Source organism: Myotis lucifugus, unplaced genomic scaffold, assembly GCF_000147115.1.
Source record: "Myotis lucifugus unplaced genomic scaffold, Myoluc2.0 scaffold_320, whole genome shotgun sequence".
In the NCBI taxonomy this organism is placed as follows: Eukaryota; Metazoa; Chordata; class Mammalia; order Chiroptera; family Vespertilionidae; genus Myotis; species Myotis lucifugus.
In genome coordinates, this window is record NW_005871368.1 from 736973 (window position 1) to 750416 (window position 13444).

Sequence of the window (13444 nt, forward strand, 5' to 3'; positions counted from 1 at the left end):
CCCTTTAATACAGTTTCTCATGTTGTGGTGACCCCCAATTTCATTGTTACAAATTGAACATAATTAAAGCATAGTGATTAATCACAAAAACAATATGTAATTATATATGTATTTTCCGATGGTCTTAGGCGACCCCTGTGAAAGGGTCGTTCGACCCCCAAAGGGATCTCGACCCACAGGTTGAGAACCGCTGGGATAGGCTGAAGGGAGCAAGGACAGGATCCAGAAGACTTGATAGGAGGCTCTTGCATTAACCAAGGCAAGAAAGGGTAAGAGCTGTGGCCCTGGTGACAGCAGAAGGAATGCTATTTGATGACTTAGTGTTACCTCTCCCCATCCCTTTTTTTCTTTTTAATGAAGATTTTTAAAAATATGTTTTTATTGATTTTTAGAGAGAGGGGAAGGGAGAGGGATAGAGAGATAGAAACATCATCTGCCTCCTGCACGCCCCCTACTGGGGATCGAGCCCACAATCCAGGTATGTGCCCTGAGTGGGAATCGAATCCATGACCTCTTGGTTCCTCGGTCGATGCTCAACGGCTGAGCCACACCAGCCAGGCTCCTCCCCATCCTTTTCCCCATAGCCTGCTTTCCAAACCCTCCTTACTCTCCCCGAGGCTGCACCTCACCTGGGCCAACCTGAGCCCAATTCACCTCTAAATTTCCCAATATCCAGTCCTCTCTTTTCAGTTCAGAGATAGAACTCTCTCTCCTCTCTTTCCTGAATTCTTCCCCCCAAAGTCCCCATCACTAAAGCATCTTGCCTCAAAAGACATCCCCATAATATCTTGCATCTTTAATATCTTTAATATCTTCTTCATTTCTCGCATCTCCCCAATCCTGATAAAAACCTCATGTTATTGCTGAGCCAAATGATTCCTTCTCTCTCCTACTATTTACTGCTAATCTCTGTGCTGAACCCACTCACTTCTTCAGCCCTGGCTAGAAAACATCTTCATTGGCAAAGACAGTTACCGACTCTAAGGACCTTCCTCCCACCTCATCAGCCAGGAGTGCGTGACTGCTGCTCAGTCTGCCTGCCTTCCTCTACCTGCTCTTGCTGCCTTCCAAAACCCCGAGTTTCCTGGTTCTGTTCTTACTTCCTGTCTGCTTCCCACCTCCCTTCTTCCCAGTGAAGGTACTCCCCAAGATGGGGGCCCCATCAGCACTCTCATGCGCATAACCCCTGGGGCTACTCTAACATTTCTGTGGTGAACCCTGCCTTCTCTCTGAGGCTGGGCTTCTGCATTTCCAGCACTGAAAGGACTCTCAGCACCTGAATGCTCCTCTATCTCAAACTCAATAGAATAAATTCCTATGGGCCCCTGTTTATGCCACTGGTCACATTCTCTTCCTTATTACTAATATTAATTACCTCCTCTCCTAAGTTTTGAGCAACTTGAAAGCAGAAACTATATCATATATTTATACTGCAAAGCATCTCCCGGCTGAGCCCTCTGCACAAGGAGAATAACCATAAACTATAAGCTAAATCAACACACTCTTCAACTCAGCTGATCATGCTATCTGAAAAACATGCTTTTCTTTTTTAAGGCACATTTGATTATAAAAGAACGATCTGCCTCTGTTTTCTGTAAAAGGCATTAGACTTGAATTAAAATTAAAATGCTCATCTCCTGAAGCTCTGGCCAATGTCAATTCAGAAATATTACTTATCCAGGTTTTTCAGGAAGGTACAGTCCTGGGCATGAATATCCCAGAAACCACAATGTTCACAGAAAGTTACATTGTTGGCCACTGAATTCCGACTGATGAAAATTTCTAGGAATTTATTTTAAAAAACCACTTTCCAATCAAAAGCTCAAAACAAAGTATTGAGGTAATTTTTTGGCAGCATATAATAAAAAGTGAGGACAAAACCCTGTAGAAAAAGAAAATTCTTTAAAAAAAAAAAAAAAAAGATGGGAAATGAGATCAGAGACTTCCAGACCCTTTGTTAATAGCGGGGCCTGGCTTCCTTTTCAGGCCAGTGGTTTGTAGATCATTATCAGCCTCATGTAAGTCGAAGAGGAAAAGAAACAGAGGAAAAATAAAAATCAGGATGTTATTTAAAGGGAAATGGATTAACCACACTTTTCTATACAATGCTGAGAACATGAGGATTGCCCTGTATCCAAACATTTTCAAAAGTGAACATTTCTAGGATTGCCAATTATTAATAATCTTTGCTGTATACTCTCATCTTTCCTTTAAAATTCTTTTGCTAAGAGATTTGACTGTGATAATACTCTATGAAGTACCATTAGAAAGAGCACCATAGAAATCTCTCCTCATTTTGACTTTACACACAGCTTTAAGGATGACAATTTCACATCCACATAGCACAGAAATCCCATAACATGCTCTTAAAAACACACACACAAAACCTGTGCTAAAATGTCCATATAATATAAAATTTACCATCTTAACCATTTTTAAGTATACAGTTCAGTGGCATTATCATTGTTGTACAGCCATCACCACCGACCTTCCACAGAACTCTTTTCATATTGCAGAACTGAAACTGTGTACCCATTAAACAATAACTCCCCACTCCCTCTCCCCCAACCCCTGGCAATTGCCATTCCACTTTCTATCTCTATGAATCAGAACCTGTATAAGTGGAATCATTTAATATTTGTCCTTTTTTGACTGTCTTATTTCACTTAACATAATGTCCTCAAGGTTTACCCATGTTGTGGTATATGTCAGAATTTCCTTCCTTTTTAAGGCCATATCTTATTCCACTGTGTGCATCTACCACATTTGGTTATCCACTCATGCATCAATGAATATTTGGGTTGTTTCCACCTTTTGGCTATTGTAAATAATGCTGCTATGAACCTAGGTGCATAAATACCTCGTTGAGTCCCTACTTTCAATTCTTTTGGATATATCCCCAGAAGTGAGATACAACATGTTCTTTTATTCCTTCCATACAAACAGTATCCCTTGTTAGTTCATATCACACACCAAAGTCTAATATTTATACAATATAAATGATATCCATAAATTGCTTCCCAACATACATTTTTACTATTTACTACCTTCTCCATATTCCAGCACTTTAATAACTACACAAACATTAGTAAGCTATGCAACAACCCAGGATGCAAAAGCTCAAAAAGCCAGCTGTAGATTCAGTGAATTGATGGCAACAGTTAAGAATGTCACAGCAGCAGCAGCAGCAGCAGCATCTGGCAAAGGACTTCCCTTGAAGGAGAATGATGATTGGAAATCTATGGGCAGACCCACACTGAATTCTATGTCTCTGATAGGAAAGGGAGGATTCCTGGGCCTTACTTTCAGTTATATATAAAGTTGTCATTTCGTAAGCAACAAATCAACTTATATTTCTTGATCTAAAACATTTTAACCAAAAAGGTTATCATCTCTATCTAACTTGCCCAATAGTTTACCTACAATGTACCCATGGAAAAGTAAGTTCTCAGAATAAAGGTTTGTAAGCTATCAGAAGATATATGCCTTTTAAGACTGTTTCACCTCCATTCTTTTATTTCAGAAATTATCCAACTTCCACCAATCCAAATCACTGATCAGGCAAAAAGTGTTACAAATCCAGTTACTGGCATTTCCACATGTGCTTAATGATACTCATATTTACTTCCTGAATCAAAGAAAATTACCCAATATTTACAATAATTTTACTCATTTTAAGTGAAGCTAAAAGTACCCAACCCTAGAACCCAGTGTGCAGAGATTATGTGGATGCAGAGATAGACAGGCAGGAGGGAGCCTAGAGAGGCACCAACACTGTGCCTGAGCCTTCCTCGGGGCCACAGCACAGTGGAGACACTTGGACACAATATGCGTAAGAAGCCATTAGTGAAAAGCCAGTGTACTTAGGTATCAATGTACACAGTGTAAGGCAGTAAGCATTAGGGGAAATAAGAGAGTGGGGGGAGGGGAAAATTAAAGTGGCCTCAGAAGGTGAGATGGTTTTACAACAGGGGTGGGGAACCTTTTTTCTGCCAAAGGCTATTTGGCTATTTACAACAACATTCGTGGCCACACAAAATTATCAATTTAAAAATCAGCCTGCTATATTTGGTCAAACCTTTAATTAACTCACCCCTAATGCCTTGGCAGGGACAGACCGAATGATTTCTCTGGCCTTATACGGCCTGAGGCCCAGACATTCCCCACCCCTGTTCTAGAAAGATGGAAAAGAAGAGAAGATTTTGTTGGCAAAGAGCACCCCGAATCCAAGATAGGGAAAGAACAGAACAGACCCCAAAATACCAGGGTCTGATTCTGAAAAAAGAAGTGTAGCAGGCTAGTAAGGGCCATGTTAGCCATAGCATTCCTGTCTCTGGCCATGGCTAATGAAACCTTACTCATAAATATTCTGATAGCTGAAAATTGTCCTTTTGTTTTTTAAAATCCACACTTACTTCATGTCTCTTAGGTTTTATTTTTCCCCAACCCTTAGGCAATTACATCCCACAAACAAATCTCTCCCTAAGACTCATTTTAGGAGCTGACCAATACCAACATTGTCCTCAAGATCGGTACAAATGTATCATCACTATCCACATTTATATTTTAGTAAACTAGAGGCCCGGTGCACAAAAATTTGTGCACTGGCGGGGGCGGGTCCCTCAGCCCGATCTGTGCCCTCTCACAGTCTGGGACCCCTCGGGAAATAACCACCTGCTGGCTTAGGCCCACTCCCCTGGTCGCAGATGGCAAGCCCGGATGGCGGCAGGGCGGGCAGCGGCTTGCGCTGTGCCACCCCGCCTGCAGTATGCAAATTTAACGGCCATCTTTGTTGGGTTAATTTGCATATTCTTCTGATTGGCTGATGGGCATAGCGAAGGTACGGTCAATTAGCATCTTTGTATTTTATTAGTGTAGATTATTACCCTGAATATATTTGAAAGAACTTCACATAATGTTCTATTATTTTAGTTACTGAATATTGTTTAACTAGTAAGTGTAGTATTGCAAATCAACCCCCAGCGTGCACTTTGCTCACTATATGGCCCATTTGTTATCCAACTTGCTATCTTTTTCCATATGAAATAAAATACTTTCACCTGATCTAATTTGCTCCTTGTCTCTAATAATACAATAGTAATTCTACTCTACACTGCCTAAGGAAATGAAAACATGGACAGACAAGGAATCTGTGACATTGCTAAGACATTTTGCTTATTCAGCTAACTAGACAGTTACTGAAATTACCAGGACAAACTGGCAAGAAAGCACAGTGCAAATGGCCTTACTTATTGGAAAATAGGAGCTTCCAAGAAAACATATAACACCATCCAAATTTAAATAGAGACCATCACGATTACTGTGGTGGGGATCAAAGCTAAAATTCAAGTTCCTTAACCTTTGGATAAACTTCCCCCAAACAGAAAATAACACTTGCTGGTTCAGTCTTGGCCAGCAAAACATCAGTGAGTTTCTTTGGCCTTTCCGAGAATTTTTGTGCCTGGTATCCCGAGAGAAGTAGATACAGGTGAAAAGGACAAAGACGTTTTTCTCAAAGTTTCAATTACTTGATTCTACAACTGCTTAAACATTTAGGTTCCTTGTTTCTGGGATAAAAAGATGAAATTAAATTAACCATGTCTTGTTTCCTTGGTTTGTTTGCTTCTTAAGCAACTTTATCTCAAGGCTGCAAATACAACTTTTCATTCTAGGCTACAAAACTTGAAATAATGTTGTTACTCTAATTAATACCAAGAATAATACATACTTCATGCTCAGAGAAACTTGAGATAACCTTTAGCTTCCTCCGAGCACACTTCAGGAAAAATATGTCAACATGGATTGCAATTTGTAATCAACTGATTAACGTCTCATGTTAATTTGTTGCCAAAATCACAGGCAGGAGGCATGGTTTTGAAGTTTCCTTTTATTTGTCCTTTAGCTGGGTAGTCTATGCAATGAAGTTTTCAAAGCCTCATCCTTTTAGGCATGGTTTGAAACCATTCATCAGTAGAACACATTTTGGCAGCAGCATCACACTACGGTACTTAATGGTCAATTTCATTTCCATGGCAATCCTTACTTTCCAGGGAAGATCTAAAGGACAATAATTTTCTCCATATGCACTTCTAAAAAGTTAGAAATAGTGAACATTTGTGAAAATTCTCAGCCTTGTTGTAAACTGAAGTCTCTTAAATTTGGTGGGGAAAGAAAATGTTAAGGAATATAATTCAACAATTATCATTAACATGGAAGTTTCTAAAGACAATTCAGTATGCACAGAATTGTATATAATAGGTTTTCTGAGAGTGGGATTAGAAAGAAGGTGGTGGGGGAGGCTTTTAATGTCAAGTATTCCAATAGTGCCTCTTTGTTTGTTTACAAGTATGTAGTACTTTTAAAATTAAACAACAAGGAATCAATGAAGTTGTTAAAAAACTAAGGCAGCTCAATTCACACAAGACAGGGCTCAGTAATAAAAGAATCAGATAGAGAAGCCTCGAGGTAGAGAAGGCGATTAGGTTCCAGGAGAGCGAGGAAAGTAACCAGACCTCCAAATAGACCGAGGTAACTCCAGGTTACGAGGTATCTAACACCACTGTATGGGGTTCCTGGAGGAAGAATGTTCTAGCTCCTCACTACCCTCAGAGTTCCTGTGAGTCACTCAGCCGCAGACCATAATCTGAAAGGCTTCTGGCAACAATCTAGAGGACAGCTCAGAGCAGGAGCTGTGCTGAGTCCTCTGTTGGCAGCTACTAAGCTCCAAAGAACAGCACCTGCCACTGCACCAGAGAGGTAGGCGTCAGGACACACCTGTTACCCCCAAACCCTTCTTTGTGAGCTCACACACAGTTCAAATCCTCTCTCATGGCACTTTCCTAAAAGGATGCATGACAAAATCCTCTACGTCTCCCCAGCAAATCTCAACCTTAAGATTCTAAGGCACTAGGGAAAAAACCTAAATTCCTCTCCAAATAAATCTCACAAGACATAGGAGGCACTTGCCCATTAAAGCAGCCCACAGAATAGTACTTGTATTCAAGATAACACACACACACACACACACACACACACACACACACTTATATTATGACATCTATGTTGTATATATGCTTATGTTTGCATACATACAATATACATACATATATAACATATAAATTCACATCTGCATATATATGCAAAAACAATGCCATTAAAAAAATCAACTCATGAAAGAATGCCTAAAGAATATAATAACGTTTTCCCTTCTTAAATAACATCATCTTTTCATCTTTTAAAAATCCTAAATTAAACATATAATAAAGCAATAGATAAATGATAATTGTAAAGATCAACTGCATGATTCTCTTTACAGAAACTGAAAAGTTACCTACCTGAAAGTCATCATAAGGGAAGAGCAGCATCTCCCTTAAACAATCATTCAGGATCTGTGTCTTCTTCTGGACGATGACATTTTCATAGTCAAGGGGCTCAATCAGCTTTGGCTTGGCCTGGAAAGTGAAAGATAAGGACTTGAAACAATATTTTTGTTTTGTTAATTCTCAACATGAGGATATTTTTTCCATTGATTTTCAGAGAGAGGAGGGAGGGAAGGAGGGGGGAAGAGAGAGAGAGAGGGAGGGAGAGAGGAAGAGAGAGAGAGAGAGAGAGAGATCAATTCAAGAGAGACATAGTTATTGGTTGCCTCCCTCATGCCCCTGACCAGGGCTTGGGATCAAACCTGCAACCCAGGTACGTGCCCTTGAACAGGAATTGAACCCTTGACCCTTTGGAGATTGTACCAACGCTCTAACCATTTAGCAACACTGGCTAGGGCGGAACATTCTTATAGACACAAGCAATTTCTTAAGATTAAAGAACTCTGTAAATTCTACTGTATATGTGTTTGCATTTTCCTACTTTTCTATAATTAGAGTGTGTTAGTTTTGCTACCAGGAAGAATCAGAACTGAGAGATAAAAGTTGTTTTCAAAGAAAAAGACACTTCGTGGCACTCTGTCTATATATAGTCGTGCTTGCTTAATTCTTTAAACACAACGGAGGCGATGGATTCTGGTGGAACTTCCAGTCATGTCTTGGGTCACCCCTGGCGAGGTCAGTCCCCGCCCAAGCTTTAGGCTCTGCCAGAGATGCCCACTTAGGGCTCCAGCCATGGTCTGGCAGTGGAGGCTGGATGCCCACAGTGGCTCCAGCCACGACCACCTTTTCTTGGCTCAGGGCTGAAAGCATCCACAGGGCTCACTATTTCATATAAGACTCTATAGAACTCATCTCTGAGTCTCAAAATATCCCTGTCTATCCTGAAATATTTAAAACTTAGCTATGTACTACCTAAACATAGAAAAACCAGGCAAACAGTGGGAGAATAAAAGCACTACTTAAACCAGTGCTTATGGGTGAACCTCATGGGTAGAGACGGCCATTCCTACCATGCACTGAGAAGGGGAAAGAGGCAACAAGCAAGTGGGGAAAGAAAAGAGATAACATGCCTTTTCTAACTATTCCCAAAGTTATTCTTCTCAGTAAAAATCTCTCTCATCTTTGCCAGTCATTGCCATAGTGTTTACTGGTCACTTCCCATTTGCAAGGCACTAACGGTGAGGTCAGGGATAGAGATACGTAATTTAACTAACTACATAACACAGTATGTGAAGTGGTAAAATAGGTACACACACACATACACAGAGCAAGATCATTTCTGAAAATATTAATAAAAAAGCATCTAATATCAACAAATGCTTTGTATATTACGATAATAAATTAATATAAGAATATATGAAAGACATCTGATATGTAGCATCTAACTTAGTTATTGTGACTGAAGCTATTACCTGATCCCAAAATCTGTCCCTTTTCCTCCTAATACAGTCGGACTACATTTCCCAGCCTCCCCATGGTTAGGTGTGGCCATATGACTGTCTTCTGGCCAATGGCATGTGAGCGGAAGAGATGTGGTCATAAAAGCCTCTGCCATAGACTGAATGTTAGTGTCCCCTCAAAATTCCTATGTTGAAACTTAATCCTCAATGTAATGATATTAGGAGGTGGAGTCTTTGGGAGCTGATTAAGTCATGAGGGTGGAGCGCTCATGAGTGGGATTAGTGCCCTTTTAAGAGAGACCCCCGAGGAGCTCCAGTGGCGCAATCGGTTAGCACGTGGTACTTATAAGAGAGACCCCCGAGACCTCTCTTGTCTCTAGTGCTAAGGGAGGATACAGAGAGAAAAGGACTGTCTATGTACCAGGAGGGGGCCACACCAGAAAAGGAATGTGCTGGTGTGTTGACCTTCCTTTACAACAGCCCCAACCCCAAGTCCATAAAAGAGTATTGCCCTCCTTTGTTTCTCTGGACTTGCACGTGGTTCGCTATTGGACCACATGTCCTGAATTGCAATTCTTTGTTGTTCCCAAACAAACCCAGTTTTCTGGAGAAATATCTGACTATTGGTTTAAGGTCAGCAGTCTCTTTAGAATAATGTTTTTGTTAATTAGATAAATTAGTTTTTGCCTAAAGATATCTTGGAAGTATTTAAGGACAGAATATAATGTTATAGGTATTACTTTTGTGTGTCAGTATGTAACGTTCAATAACGTGCATATTTTCACACAGGTGATCACACTTAATCCACTGTTAAACTAATTAAACAGGAAGACCATTAGACCAGTGGTTCTCTACCTTCTGGCCCTTCAAATACAGTTCCTCATGTTGTGACCCAACCATAAAATTATTTTCGTTGCTACTTCATAACTGTAATGTTGCTACTGTTATGGATTGTAATGTAAATATCTGATATGCAGGATGGTCTTAGGCGACCCCTGTGAAAGGGTCGTTCCACTGCCAAAGGGGTCGCGACCCACAGGTTGAGAACCGCTGCATTAGACAGAGGTGCTCTAAGGCCTGGCAGCCTATGTAAGCAACCCAAAATCTAAGCCTGTAAATGCCTCATGGTTACAAAATCAAACCACTAAAGACAACTAATCACAAATAGCCAACTAGGCTTTAGGCTATAGCCAGTGATGGCGAACCTTTTGAACTCGGCGTGTCAGCATTTTGAAAAACCCTAACTTAACTCCGGTGCCGTGTCACATATAGACATTTTTTGATATTTGCAACCATAGTAAAACAAAGACTTATATTTTTGGTATTTATTTTATATATTTAAATGCCATTTAACAAAGAAAAATCAACCAAAAAAATGAGTTCGCGTGTCACTTCTGACACGCGTGTCATAGGTTCGCCATCACTGCTATAGGCAATCAAATAATTTCTTTTCTTTGTTCCTGCCCTTTATATAAGTCTCTCCCCAGCTTCTGTCAGTTGAATGCTCCTAACCATTTCCAGTTTGGTGCTGCCTGATTTGAACTGAGTTTTGCTCAAATAAACTCTTAAAAATTTTAATCTGCCTCTCTTTATCTTCTAACACCCCTTAATACCAAAGGTAGGCATGAAGCCATTGCTCTGTTTTACTGAGGCTGGAAACTGGGGATGACAAGTTAAGTTAATTGCCTAGAGTTCCCCCCTTGACTTCCCCAAGTAACAAGCCGGGTTAGAAGGCAGTCTTTCATCTGCTGGAACTCTTTCTTCTCTAGGCTGCCCTGTTATGATCTGGGATCACCACTATTCAACCAGAGTAAATTGTGGAGAGTTTATTAGCAACATTTCTGTTAGAGATGAATGAAGCATGTTAACCAGGAAAGCCTACAGGATTGATTTCAACAACAGAGAGACCTCATGGAAGAATGACACGTCTGTCTTCTTCAGTCTCAAGGATTACGAAGATTGGAAACGTGTACAAACCCTTAGGTCACTTCATGAAATGACTCCTTAGAGACCTGGCTGGGCAGAGGTCTTTTGCAGTAGCAGGGAGCACTTTCCAGGACAAACCACTGACTCCACGGAAAAGGGGTCAACCCTGAGTGACTCACCTGCTACTTAAGTTAAAAACAAGGCAAAAAGCTCTTGCTTCAAATACAAATAATTGGCACAATGCCCCCCTTCGACACGTGGCCCTGAGGAAGAGGAAATAAAGAAGTTGTCAGAGGAGATAAGGCTGAAAAGGGAGCTTGGTGAGGGAAGAAGATGGGGGGAGAAAGAGGCAAAAGAGACAGACACCTGCAGATAAGGGAGGAAGAAGACGCAGAGATGGAGCAAACATAGGAGGAAGATGGAGAGAGAAAGAAGATATAAAAAGCAGTAACAGAAGAGAGGGGACTGGGAGACTTGAGGCGGGTCCATGGGCAGTCACATCATCTACCCACTAAATTATTGGTTAAGAGTATAAGCGCCTATTTTCTACTCTTCTTTAAACTGATGGTTCAATGGGTAGAGCTGTTCACTGTTCTTCAGCTTCACTAAGCTTTTCCAAGTGGTCACATGAGCTGGGGGCAGCCCACAAGGGTAGGGAACTGACTGCCCTAAAGTACCACTGGTGAAAAGAATGTCACCTTCACAGTAAAATGAAATTAGGCTGGTTACCGGATAGCCAGTCCCCGTCCCCCACTCCTGGTTTAGAAGAAAGAGGTTTGGCACAGATCTGGCTCACGGCCTTGGTTTTAAAGTCATCTCAACATGCTTAAGGTCAATCTTTCTCCATGTGATAGAGCTACAAGAGCTAAGTTTTGATTTTCTATCAAAAGCAAGATTCTGTGTCCAGAATTACCCAAATTGGCCAATGGACATGAATGGAGCTGCTCCCTAGACCATCAGAAACACTATGTTTTGTAACCAGGAGAATTCACCAGTTTGAATTTTAAATATTCAAGGGCACTGTGTTTTCCTAAGCATGATGGGGCTCAACTACCCTGAGTCTATGGCATCCAGAACTGTTGCAGTGCGTGGTTATGCTGCTTTCATAGTGTGTGAAACATGTAACTCGATCTACATACACAACTCCTTCAGATTCCTACCCAGTTTGGGAGGTTAAAGGTCCTTATCTATGGACATTCATTTCTCAGGTTATTATGAAATCAGAAAGGGAGAGGACGTGGTACTTTCCACTTAGAGCAGACTACAACAATGGTTCTCAAACTGGGCCCAGGGACAGCAGCATCGGCATCACCTTGTGCACTGACACAAAAGTAAACCAGGGCAGAAACTCCAGGAGTGGGGACCGGATATCTGTGCTTAAAGCAAGATCTCCAGGGGATTCTGAAGAGGCCCAGGTATATAATGATGTCCAGGAACTATGCTGGAATTTGTAAATTCGGGTAGGGGACAAGCCCAGTATTGAGCTTCTTAGCCTCCTTGAGGTGATAGTCTCTTTTAAAAACCTGGGCCCACGCCCTCCCCCAAAATGTATAGACACATTAGTTTCCAAATTTTAAATACAGTTTTGGGGGGAGGGTTGTCACTCCCTGGAGAACAGCCATGAAACTGAGTTGAAGACTCCCTGCACAGGCAGGCTCATAGACACTTAATTCAATACAGTGAGGAGCAGTGCTGGCAGAAGTTACATACAGATTCAAGGGAGAAGGCGGAGCCAATTGCCGCCCATGGGCTGTGAAGTTTCTTCACGTCACCGCGGAAGGGATACTCTAGGAGTGCTGAGAGAAGAATGAGAATTCTTCAGGTGGGCAAAGTTTTGAATTCCTTGACAACACAGCTCTCCTTGGCTAGGCTGAAGTGCAGGTTCCCGTCACACATCTCTAGCCCTGGGGTCCATGACATAAGCAATGCAGTTCACCATTTCTGACATGAGCCTGCCGCTCACACCTCTGCACCTGTCACAGTCCTACAGCCCTTCAGACAGTGGTTTACGAAATTTTTATTTTAGGAATAGAATCCTTCCTCTAAAAAACAAATATGCCAAAAACGCTAAAGCAGGGTTGTTCTAGCCCAGGGCATGTAGTACTTGGCCATAAAACTGGGGCACCACCTCCCTTAACCCATTAAGAGGTAGCCTTTCTCTTCTCTGACTACTGCATCCCTGGGCAGTAGCAGTCCTGGGATGCAGTTCATTCTGCTTGGATTGAATTGGCTCATGATCAGCTTATCTCCCCAATTATTAGTGCCTTGGGACAGGGCCGGGTCTCATTATCTCTGTGTCCCCGGAGCATCCAGCCCAGAACCAAGAGACATATTGACTGTGAGATTAATAAAACTCAATGCCCCTCACTTGCACAGACCCCTCTCCAGGCACCATGTATGTGTCAAGTTCAGCATCTTGTCTTATTAGGATGATTTGTAGGAACACACCCACTGTGTCAGTCTACCCAATGTCCTGACTCATGACATGGAAGTGCAGAATGAGGGCCTGGATATATGGCAATACAGACAGATCCCAATTTGCATGGCCCCAGAGCTGCTTGGGGGCATTTAAGATAAGTTATTGTACAAACTGAGAATGCCCCCAAATCATATAGCTCATATAAGAAAGAAACCTAATAGATATTTTTCCAGTCCTAAAAATTTATATGATGTTACCTAATGTGAAGCTAGAAGGAACTTCACTAAACTATGATTAATAAAATACAAATTTCAATTAAT

At 41.4% G+C, this 13444-nt stretch overlaps 1 protein-coding gene across 13 annotated transcripts in view; it reads right to left on the minus strand.

Annotated features, from left to right (window-relative positions):
- The window catches only part of DOCK9 (dedicator of cytokinesis 9), a 154227-nt gene that overhangs the window by 126400 nt on the left and 14383 nt on the right, over positions 1-13444 (minus strand). For all 13 annotated transcript variants that reach the window (XM_023764196.1, XM_014466081.2, XM_023764190.1 and 10 more), the window contains exon 2: positions 7335-7451. In XM_023764196.1, the coding sequence (XP_023619964.1) occupies positions 7335-7451 (117 nt within the window). The remainder of the gene's footprint in view (positions 1-7334; positions 7452-13444) is intronic.